An 11929-nucleotide genomic window follows, 5' to 3' on the forward strand; every position below is an offset into this window, starting at 1 on the left:
AACTTTGCAATGTTCCACATGCTTCTAAGTTAAATTGTTATAAATTGGTCACATGACTGAGCCACCAAAAAGTCAAGGTGGAAGGGAGTCTGGCCTTGAAGCTGCCATTCTCCTAGAGCAGTTTGGTTAAGAAAGCATCTTATTCTGAAGTCATGAAATTTGCTTATAAATGGATAGACATGGAGAGTGTCATGCTAAGTGAAATGAGTCAGAAAGAGAAGGACAGACATAGAAGGACTACACTCATTTTTGGAGTATAGAATAACATCACATGAGGCTGACACCCAAGGACATAGAGACAAGGGCCAGGAGGATTGCCCCATAGCTGGAAGCCTGCTTCACTAGCAGAGGGGATAAGGCAGATGGAATAGAGAAGGGATCGCTAAGAAAATGATGGCTGGAGGAATCAGTCGGATGGTAGATGTGTGCCAAAAGTAGATAATGGACCAAGCATGATGACCTCTCAGTGTCTGTGTTGCAAGCCATAATGCCCAAGAGTAGAGCAAGAATATTGTCTGCCATGGAGGCAGTGGGAGGGGTGGGAAAAGGGGGGTATGCCGGGGATATTGGTGGTGGGGAATGTGCACTGGTGGAGGGATGGGTGTTTGATCATTGTGTAATTGTAACCCAAACATGAAAGCTTGTAACTATCTCACGGTGTTTCAATAATTTTTTTTAAAAAAGCATCTTATTCAAGGAAAGAGCAGATACCTTCGTTTCCCACACCAACGATTCAGACCTACCCATGTAACAAATGCCCTTGAGATTTCGGGGAACTTAATTGGTGGTAAGATTGAGGTATGTGAGAAGAAATGTAGAATGGTTATTGTAAGATGAAGCTTAGATAAACTCACCTTAAAAGTCCAGGGAAAGGTACCAAATCAGAAGTGAAAATGGGCTTTTTGTAGAGTAAGCCCCCCCCCCCACCTGGTTGGGGATAATGCAGGGAAAAAATGCTTTGGACACAAGCTCCGAGTGCTAGTTTGAAAATGGTAGAATAACAGACACTGGAAAGCCGCCTAAAGAACGAACAAACTTGGGGGCTGGAGCGATAGCACAGCAGGCAGGGCTTTTCCCTTGCACGCGGCTGACCCGGGTTCGATTCCCAGCATCCCATATGGTCCCCTGAGCACCACCAGGGGCAATTCCTGAGTGCAGAGCCAGGAGTGACCCCTGTGCATCGTCAGGTGTGACCCAAAAAGGAAAAAAAATGAATAAACAGGGGCCAAGATGTGGTTCAAATACAAGCATAAGCCCCAGCACTACAAACAGCACCGCAGTGAGAGAAGGCACAGTCCCTTATGGAAGACCTGTGAGTATGAGCTAGAGAAGAAGCACTGGAGATGGAACCTAAGGTCAAGGGGTAGAAATGTTTATGAGGAAACATCAGGATGATGTGTTTGCTGACTTCTTATGACAGAGATGGTGGTAAAGAACTCTGCAACATCAGAACACAGAGCAGGACAAAAACTCAAATAGCCTAATTTGTTTGCTTGTTTGTTTGTTCTTTGCCCATATGCAGAGAAGCTCAGGGGTCATTCCTGACTCTGCACTCCAGAAATACTCCTGACAGTGCTAGGGAAACCATACGAGATGCTGGGGATCAAAGCCCGGTCAGCTGTGTGCAAGGCAAACATCCTACCCGTTGTACGATTGCTTCAGCCCCACCTAATAGCCTAATTTTTAAATTGGATAAGGTTGTGGGGAGCAAAGATTGCTCAAAAGATCAGAGTGTGTGCCTGGCATGCAGAGGTCAGAGTTCAGTCCCCAGTACCACCTGGTCCTCCAGCATTCCTAGGGTGGTCCTGGTAGTCCCCAGCACTGCCAGGCCTGAGCACCAAACCTTCAGGCAGCCATAGGCAGCCAAGGATCACTGGAAATAAAACCTGGGTTCACTTCCAAAATAAGCAAATAAATTGCCAGAGATGTGGCTTCATAGCAGAGGCAGAGCACCTGCCTTGCATGCATGAGACCTGTGTCTCACCCCCAGCACCATAAAGTAAGATCATTGCTTTGCCTATTTGACTAGGCAGCTCTCCAAAGAAAACATACAAAAGCCTAGCAAGCGTATGAAGAAATGTTCAATCAGAGAAATGTGAGTCATCAGAGAAATCAAATCTGCAATGATATCTTCCGCTAGACAGGATGGCTATTGACAAAGGAACTAAAAGACAAGTGTTACTCTCTGGCTTCAGACTGTTTGGCAACAGTCCACCAAGCAGGCAACAATTTTTGGTAAGAGAGCCAATTATGGTGCCTTCTTTGGAAAATTGGTGATAAAAACTGAAACCACTTTCAAGTGGGATCTGGAATTCAAGTGGAAGACAGACATCATGCTATGCACTAGACTCTTGTTTATGCTTTTCTTAGGGTTTGAAGTGAGTTTTTTTTTTTTTTTTGGATTTGCCTCTTTGATGGCAAAACAAAGACAGAGAGCCACACTGTGGAAATCTGGCATATGGTCCCTGAGAACTGCCAAGAATGGTCCCTGAGCCCACAGCCAGGAGTAAGTCCTGAGCACCACACAGATGTGCCCCACTCGCCCACGTACCAAATAAATAAATGGAGGGCACAGAAAATGGGAATCAATAATCAATTGGTGTATTTTTTTTCTTTTTGGGTCACACCTGGCAATGCACAGGGGTTACTCCTGGCTCATACACTCAGGAATTACTCCTGGTGGTGCTCAGGGACCATATGGGATGCTGGGAATCGAACCCAGGTTGGCCGCGTGCAAGGCAAACGCCCTCCCTGCTGTGCTATGGCTCCAGCCCCAATTGGCATAATTTTTAACTATGTAATTAAGCTACAAGCATAATCACTGTCACTGTCATCCCGCTGCTCATCAATTTGCTTGAGCGGGCACCAGTAACGTCTCTCATTGTGAGACTTATTGTTACTGTATTTGGCATATAGAATATGCCACGGGTAGCTTGCCAGGCTCTGCCGTGTGGGCGCGATACTCTCGGTAGCTTGCCAGGCTCTCCAAGAGGGGCGGAGGAGTTGAACACAGGTCGGCTGCGTGAAAGGCGAGCGCCCTACCGCTGTGCTATCACTCCAGCCCATAATCAACAAGTATAAATTTTAGATAAGAAAGGTAATTAATTAGAAAGGGTGTGTAATGTGTCAGGATATGGCTGAATGGTAGAGTATATGCCTGTGAGTGTGTAAGGTTTTGGTTGGATTTTAGTCCTCTCTCTCTCTCTCTCTCTCTCTCTCTCTCTCTCTCACTCACTCACACACACACACACATACACACACACACACACACAATCAGCACAAGAACCAAGAATCAAGCCTTAGGAAAAGCTCCCATAGCACCAGTAGATTGGATAGAAAGAAAACATGACAAAAAGTGATCTACAGAGAGGTAGGAATACAAAGATGGTAGAACAGTATCACAGAAGCGATGTGAGAAACAAATTTTAAGAACTGTCAACTATGCCAAAGTCAATGAAAATTGGAAAACGACATTGACAAGGGGTCTGAAACCTTTTAAAGAAGAATAGTCCAGCTTGACCTCCCCTTCCTGAACAACAAATATCTTGGTCTATTTTGGTCTAAATAAATCGTGAACCAGTTCAAACGGCATGAGCAGCTAGCTTGAGGAGGGATCATGGAAGAGAGGGTGGGAATTGTCCCTTGCTTTCTGTCTTTACTGCTATGGCTGATTAACACATGTTAATGACTACCATATGATGGTATGAGTTTTTCTAAGGGTCTTCTCTTTATCAAGTGCCCCTGAACTTGACCCATATTGGGCCATAAGGAAAATATAAAGACCAGCCTTCATCTTGTTCTTAAAAATCCTGGTTTGTATATGTAATTTTATTTATTTATTTATTTATTTGGCTTTCTGGGTCACACCTGGTGATGCACCGGGGTTACTCCTGGCTCTGCACTCAGGAATTACTCCTGTTGGTGTTCAGGGGGACCATATGGGATGCTGGGGATCGCATTCACGTCGGCCGCCTGCAAGGCAAACACCCTACCTGCTCTACTATAGCTCCAGCTCCTGTATATGTAAATTTAAAGAATGAAAAATTAATTTCAGTTGGCAAATGATGGATGAGATCTCGCTTTTATTTGTGGAATGATTTATGCATCTGAGTGATATGTGGAATGATTTTAATCTTAGCTCTATTTTATAAAAAGCTTTGGAAGCTAATGAGAACTCTAGTTGGGGACAGATTTAGTTGAGATAGTTGCATGGAGGGGGTGAGGGGGAGGCGAATCACCACTGAAAGATCTTTTCTTTCTTTCTTTCTTTCTTTCTTTCTTTCTTTCTTTCTGTCTTTCTTTCTCTCTCTCTTTCTTCCTTCCTTCCTTCTTTCCTTCCTTTCTCCCTCCCTCCCTCCCTTCCTTCCTTCATTTCTTTCCTCTTTTTCTTTCTCTCCTTCTCTCATTCCTCTCTTTCTTCCTCTCTTTCTTCCTTCCTTCCTTCCTTCCTTCCTCTCTCTCTTTCTTTCTTTCTTTCTTTCTTTCTTTTTTTCTTTCTTTCTTTCTCTCTTTCTCTCTCTTTCTCTCTTCCTCTCTTTCTTTCTTTCTCTCTCTCTTTCTCTCTTTCTTTCTCTCTTCCTCTCTTTCTCTCTTTTTTTTGGTTTAATGGCCACATCAGTGCTCTGGGGCTACTCCCATTTCTGTACTATGGGGTTGTTCGGGGTGAGTGGAAGTGGCGTTGCTCCAGGGTAACTTGGCCTTCTGCAAGCAACGTAAAGCGATCGTCCCATCAAGCTCTGTCCTGTCCTGAATGTCTTCTCTGATCTAGGAATATCTTAAAATAAGTTTCCAAACCTACGAGTTTGAAAACTTTGAAACTGCAGGCTGTTCAAAACAAACAACCAAAAAAGCCTAGAAACTACATTTCCCGAAAGGCATCGGGAGCGAGTCTCGGCATTTGCCCCGTTTTCTTCGCCGCAGGGGAAGCTGGGAAATGGAGTTCCAGACGCCACCGCGCGTGACGCGGGCAGAGTTGGGCTCCGGGACTACCCGGCGGCACCCCGGCCTGGGAGTCCAGGTGTGAGGCGCTGTGTCCCCGAGTTCGGTTTGTGCCGTGGGAGGAGGGGCTCTCTGCTCAGGCCCCGGAAGGAAATGAGCTGTCGGGGCTCCAGTAGCTTGTGGGAGCCTCTCGGGGGAAGTCCGGGCGGGTGAGGTGCGGCGGTGCCTGTCCCGTTTCTCGGCAGCTGGCCCCGAGGGAGAAGCAGGGGCGCGCCGACGGGGCCCCGGGCGCGTGCCCTGCGCCCCACCCCGGCTGCGGGCGCGCCGGGAGGAAGCGCGGGGACGTCGGGTACCAAGTTTCTCGTACCAAGTTTCTCTTTTCCGCTTTCTCGCCAGGGCAGCCCCCGACGGGCGGCGGGCGGGAATGCCCAGCTCCAGTCTCAGGGGCGCCAGAAGCCAGCGGGGTTCCAACAAACGACTCCCCCCAGCTCCCGCCACCCTAAACGTGCACCCCGCCGGCCATGGGCAGCCGCGATCACCTGTTCAAAGTGCTGGTGGTGGGGGACGCCGCGGTGGGCAAGACGTCCCTGGTGCAGCGCTATTCCCAGGACAGCTTCAGCAAACACTACAAGTCCACGGTGGGAGGTGAGAGGCCCGGGGACGGCCGCGGGGTTGGGGCCCAGGAAGTGGCCGTCTGGGGGTCCCCGCGGGAGAGGCGGCGGGGCGCTCTGTGCGGGCCTGCGGGGAGCACGGCCCGGCCCTGCCCGCGGGAGCCCCGGGAAGGTGTGAAGATGAGCCGTGGGGCCGCGAGCGTGCGGGAGGAGCGATCGGGTCGCCCGCACGGTGACCCGCTGCCTCCCGTGGCCGCCGCCAGCGCGCGGGGCCTGCCCGGGTGCCAGCCGCGCTGCCCTCCGGCCGCGCACGCCGCTTCCAGGCCGGACGGAGCGGGCGTCGCGCGGGACCCAGGCCACAGCTCCGACCCCCGCGGGGGGCTGGGGGGCTGCGTGCCAGCAGCAGTGCCCAGCGCGGCCGAGACCGTGAGTCTACACCTTTGGTTCTGTGCATCGAAGCAGCTTAGGGATTCTTGAAGAATGTGAGATGACCACTTCTCTGATCTGCCTGCCCACCCCTTTCTCGCTCTCTTTCAGTCTGGGAGGAGAGGAAGACAACGCCAAGAATTCAGCTCCTTCCCAAGCTACCTAGGAAATGTCATTTGTGTGTGTGTGTGTGTGTGTGTGTGTGTGTGTGTGTGTGTGTGTGTGTGTTTTAATAAATTATCATTAATTAGAAAATCTAGTAAGAGGGGGAGTAATTTTTTTTTTCTTTTTGGGTCACACATGGCGATGCACAGGGGTTACTTCTGGCTCTGCACTCAGGAATTACTCCTGGCAGTGCTCAGGGGACCATATGGGATGCTGGGAATCGAACACGGGTCAGCCACGTGCAAGGCAAACGCCCTATCCACTGTGCTATCGCTTCAGTCCCCAAGGAGAGTAACTTTTTAACAAAATATTTTACTGAAGAACCATGATTTACAAAGTTACTGATGGTTGAGTTTTGGTATACAGGATTGCAGTGCCAATCCCACCACCAGTGTTAATGTCCCTCCACCAGTGTTCCCAAGTTCCTTCCCACCCCCCACCCAAACCCCCCTCAGCCTGTCACTTTGACAGGCACTTTTTGCTTGTTTGTTTTTTGATTGATGGCCACACCCTGGCAGTGCTCAGGGCTTACTCCTGGCTCTGTGCTCAGGGATCACTCCTGTTTGGACTCAGGGGACCATATGGGATGCTAGTGATTGAATCTCATGGTTGGTCAGGTTGGTTATGTTCAAGGCAAGTGCCCTCCCCACTGTATTATGCCTAGTCCCACATTTTAAAATTTGGTGGTTGTAGTTTGGATCTCATGTTTTTAGTGTTGTTGATTCTGTGGTATAGAACTGTACCACTCCTCTACAACACTGATGTACCTTCGTACCCTTTACTTTGGCCTGTGCCCTCCCCCCCATACACACATACACCACTACCACCCCGCTTCCTTTCTGCCTCTTCCTCCTTACCGCTTTGATTTATTTTCCTTACTCTCCTTCCCCTTATACTCTGGGGTCATGGTGGTCTGGCATTAAAGCCTCCCTTTAGTACACTGCATAAGAGAGAGTAACAAACATTTATCTCCCCTGAACTTTAGAGGTGGCACTGGAAGGGCTCTCAATAAGTGGTAAAGTGACCCAGGGTACTCCTGGCAATACTTGGCCAACTGGACTGGGTGGTCCAAACCTAAGGCCTGAGCTTGCAGAACTGCTTAGGCCCTGCAGGGCTGGAGCCCATTAGGGCTGACCCAGTGGAGCCAAGGACCACGCGGTGCTGGAGATCAAACTCGGAACTCTCTATGCAAAGCACGGACTTCAGTCCTTTGAGCTATCTCCACCCTAGCCCCCATAATATCGTTTTAAAGAGGAAAATAATTTGTAGTGTATATAATTTGAAAATGTGTACTAGTGGATTTTTTTATTACCAAGCAATTAAAACAGTCTCCTAAAGAATGTCCAACAAAATTAAGGGCTCAAAGACTGTTTCCACATATTCTGACTTCCACTTCTAAAAATTATGAGGGTCCTGATTTCATGGATCTGGATTGAAAGTGGCCTGCTCTTCAATTTTTTAACAATGTCTGTGGTTTTCTTTTTAGCAAAAAGAATGTAATTATTTTTAGTGCTTATTCTAAATTTCCCCTAGCTTCTATTTGTCATAAAGGTGGAAGAATATGTCTCTAAGCTTATGTCTCTAAGCTTCAAAAGTGATCTTATTTCTCTCCTTATTAAGAGACTTCCCCCATCTACATACTCTGTCGGAACTCAGGGAGTCCCTGTACCTAGAGATGCAGCACAGCTCTCAGGCATCGTCCCTTCCATCCTGTTTCTGCCCAGATAAAGTCTGCATCCTCCTGGAGGATGTGGAATTCCTCCAGAGAGGGTTTTTTCTCACAGTATAATTGGATTAGAACCCAATAGTGAATTCAGTATGGGAGATGCCTCCATGCCATCATCCCTTCCCTGAGAAAGAAACCTGAATCTTCCAGGAACAATCTCATTTGCTCTGAGGAGTTTTCGTTACTTTCATTCTCCTATTTTTAGTCTCAGAGATAGATGATATCAAATAAGTTGATTTGACCCGAAGCCTGGCGACCCCTTCAGGTCCCACTACTGTGTGGGTGGCGGCTCATCTCTCAGCCCACTGAGCACAGAGCCAGGAGCAAGCCCTGAGCACCCCTGAGCGTGGCCCCACACCCAAACCAATTAAAAATAAATAGCATTTGGGGCTGGAGCGATAGCACAGCGGGTAGGGCATTTGCCTGGCACGCAGCCGACGCGGGTTCGAATCCCAGCATCCCATATGGTCCCCTGAGCACCGCCAGAGTAATTTCTGAGTGCAGAGCCAGGAGTAACCCCTGTGCATCGCCAGGTGTGACCCAAAAAGCAAAAAATAAATAAATAAGTATATAAATAAATAGGATTTAAGTCGTGTATTCGTAGGCTTGTAACGACACATTTGCTCAAGTGTAACATGGAATGAATGTTTAAGGTCATCTTTGTTATTAAAGTGTATGATGCATATCTTTTCAGTGGATTTTGCTCTGAAGGTTCTCCAGTGGTCTGACTCCGAGGTGGTGCGGCTCCAGCTGTGGGACATTGCAGGTAGGCTGGGAAGATAGGATAAGAGCGGAAGACATTCTGATTTAACCAGCAAGTGCTAGTGAATGCTCTGGAAAAAAATGTGAGACTTTTTTTTTTCTTTTTCTGAAGTTGGAATGATTGAACTGCACTGGCGATACATGAGCTGAACAATTGTAGAGCTTTTGTAGGTGTTTGCTGTAGATGTTTTGCCCTGAGTAAATGAAGAGCTGTCGCTATGTGGGAGGAAGAATGACAAGTTAGAGAGGTGGTAGGTTGTCCAGTCCTTGGTTACTTCTCCAAGAAGAGACAGTGTGCTATTTCTGGACTTTGAGCTGAGCTTGATGAGAAACAGGATCCCCAGGACATACAGATGATAATGATGATGATAATGCTGATGATCGCTAAACCTTAGCATGTGCCAAGGACTTTTCTAAGCATTTTAGATTCACTGACCCGTTAATCCTCACAACTCCATGTGATAAAAGTAGCAACTTTGAGCCTGGAGAAACAGTGCCGTAGGTAGGGTGTTTGCCTTGCACAGCTAACCCAGGTTGGATCCATGGCACCCCACACGGCCCCCTGAATCCAGCCAGGAGCGACCCCTGAGCACCTCCAGGTGTGGCACATCTATTCCCATCACCCCCGCCCCCCCAAAAAAAGATAGCAACTTTGACAGACTGGAAATCTAAGTGCTGTAAGTAAGCTTGTCATCAAGTAAATGAAAGAGCAGGAATTCATTTTAAAATCAAATCTAATTAATTGTCCATCGTGCAACCTGGGCAATCTGGGCGCAGGATTCTGACTTTGCCATTCTGTGTACTGCCCGCTCTCTCTCCCAAGTTGGGAAGGGTCGAGTGTCTAAAAGGATTGACGAATGGTTCTCAGGGTTGCCTTATTAAGAACTGTCCTTTCTTCTCAGGCCAGGAACGCTTCACCTCTATGACCCGGCTGTATTACCGGGATGCCTCTGCCTGCGTTATTATGTTTGATGTCACCAATGCCACTACCTTCAGCAACAGCCAGAGATGGAAACAGGACCTGGACAGCAAGCTCACACTGCCCAATGGCGATCCCGTGCCCTGCCTGCTCCTGGCCAACAAGGTATTTGGAACACGCTGCTCCTTCTGGGGAAATGGGCTCGGCCTTGAGCTGGAGTCACAGTAAGCGGGTCTAAATGCTTTCTGACTGGCCACCACTTTCCTTCTCCACTAGGCAAATCCTCGCTGCCTCCCTCGAGAATGTTGACAGTGGATTTTAGAGGCTAACATCATAACCATTGGTAGAAATGTTTTAAATCTGCAGATATCTGAGCAAGGTTTCTTATTCCCTGGAATTTTATGATGTTGCCTTTCATGTCCCCTTTTGCCAGTGCGACCTGTCCCCTTGGGCCATGAGCCGAGACCAAGTTGATCGGTTCAGTAAAGAGAACGGCTTCACAGGCTGGACAGAAACGTCGGTCAAGGAGAACAAGAACATTAATGAGGCCATGAGGTGAGAAGCTAGTGCTATTCTGGGGATGAGTACACAGGTTCCCCCATCTTCACTTGGCCCCTTGCCCCTCCCCACGGGAGCCAGCTTTTGGAGGTAGGGTGCTGTCTTCTTTCTTGAGATGACTGGGGATGAAAACATTTAAAAGTGTGACTTTGCCGAATGCTGAGATAAGACAGAGTTGGCAGTTTGCCCCTTTCCTCCATCGACCTTCTCAGGCTTATTTTAAATTTTTTTTTTCAGAGTTCTCATTGAAAAAATGATGAACAATTCCAGAGAAGACACCCTGTCGCTGTCCACCCAAGGGAACTACATCAACATAGAAACTAAGTCCTCCTCTGGCTGGACCTGCTGCTAACAGTTGTTTTTCTCCCAGCCCTGTTTTTCCATCTCTGCTATTTGGTGGGTCCTGCCTGAGTTGCTTCAAGCACATTGAAACTGTCTAGTGAAGGGGACCAGCGGCACCTGGAAGGACATCTGAGGCCACATGCATTTCTGCAGCCCGAGCAGCGTGGCTCTCATCTGCTGCTGCCTCTCTGGCCCCGTCAGAACCTCCTGGATAAGAAAAGTCACCTCACTCGTCACTCCGGGATCTGGGATTCTGTGGAACTCCATCTCTGTGCCTCTTTTTTTAGGGGGGAGGGTTGGGGAGGGCACAGCCAGTGGCGCTAAGGACTTACTCCTGGCTCTGTGCTCAAGATTCACTCCTTGTGGTCTTGAAGGACCATATGTTGGTGCCAGGGACCAAACCCTTGTCAGCTGAGTGCAGGGAAAGTACCTAACCCACGGTGGTCTCATGCCTTGTAGATTTTTTTTCCTTCTATTTATTCTCTCTCTCTCTCTGTCTCTCTCTTCCTCTTTCCTCTCTCCCTTTCTCCTCTCTCCTCTCTCCCCCCACCCTATTGATTTTAGCATTTGTATTTTTTTTCTGAGGAGCTGTTCCTGACTCTTCCTGGCAATATTCAGGGAACCATATGTAGTGCAGGATTGAAGTGGGGCCAGCTGCATGCAAGGCAAGTGTCTTACCTCCTGTGCTATCCGTCTGGCCTCTCTGTGTTTTCTGTTGTTTTGTTTTACTTCGGGAGAACTCAGGACTTCACAGCAGCCAGACACGTGCCATTTCCCTGATCCTCACATCTGTGTTTTAAGAATCATTATTCTCACCGGGTTTTGAGCTTATTTTTCCATTTGATATATGTTGAGATCTCAATCTAATGATTTCAGACAACAAATAAAATAAGATAAAAGGTCATTATCCAAATTCTTTGTAGTTCATTGCTTTTGGAGTCTTTCTTTCTTGGACTTTGGATACCTTTAAATTTTGAACTACTGAAAGTGACTCAAAAGTTGCTATTTTTGAAACTTTTAGTGATAATTGATTTCTCTGGCTTCAAGAATAGTCTTTTTAACTGAGTTGTCTTATATGGTGAGAGATTAATTAATTGGATATTTTTAGGGTCTCCCTAACAGTGTGGTGGGGGTAGGGTTTGCAGGTGTCTGAGCTGATGCCTTGATACTCCCAGTGACATTGATGGGTGTAGTACCCATAAATAGATCTTTCACTCACAGCTCTGGGAAACTGCATGGAAGAGGAGGGGAAGGTTAATGGAATCAAATCCTGTGGAGCAGCTTGTTTATGTGCATTTTATGTGAGCGAGGGCAGGAGAGCACAGCTAGGAAACAAATATTGTGTACAAACTATGCCTGGGTGGAGAGTGAACAGAAAATCATCAGATATTAGGGTGTAAATGGGGTAGAGTTTTCAACATCAGCTCACCAATAGACAGTTTAATTTGTTAAATTCTCACTGGATGGTGACTTATAACCCAC

At 47.7% G+C, this 11929-nt stretch overlaps 1 protein-coding gene across 4 annotated transcripts; it reads left to right on the plus strand.

Annotated features, from left to right (window-relative positions):
- The first annotated feature begins 4943 nt into the window (after nucleotides 1-4943).
- Nucleotides 4944-11351, plus strand: RAB29 (RAB29, member RAS oncogene family). 4 transcript variants are annotated; one of them, XM_055144594.1, is made up of 6 exons: nucleotides 4944-5017; nucleotides 5335-5583; nucleotides 8561-8632; nucleotides 9531-9712; nucleotides 9981-10102; nucleotides 10343-11351. In XM_055144594.1, exons 2-6 carry the CDS (start codon nucleotides 5460-5462, stop codon nucleotides 10455-10457), a joined length of 615 nt encoding a protein of 204 aa, XP_055000569.1. In that variant the 5' UTR covers nucleotides 4944-5017; nucleotides 5335-5459; the 3' UTR covers nucleotides 10458-11351. The 4 variants fall into 4 exon arrangements, with proteins under 4 accessions (XP_055000569.1, XP_055000570.1, XP_004610125.2 ...); XM_055144595.1 differs by having other exon boundaries at nucleotides 4967-5044; XM_004610068.2 differs by having other exon boundaries at nucleotides 4974-5044; nucleotides 5340-5583.
- Nucleotides 11352-11929: the final 578 nt, after the last annotated feature.

This window comes from Sorex araneus, chromosome 7, assembly GCF_027595985.1.
Source record: "Sorex araneus isolate mSorAra2 chromosome 7, mSorAra2.pri, whole genome shotgun sequence".
NCBI lineage: Eukaryota > Metazoa > Chordata > Mammalia > Eulipotyphla > Soricidae > Sorex > Sorex araneus.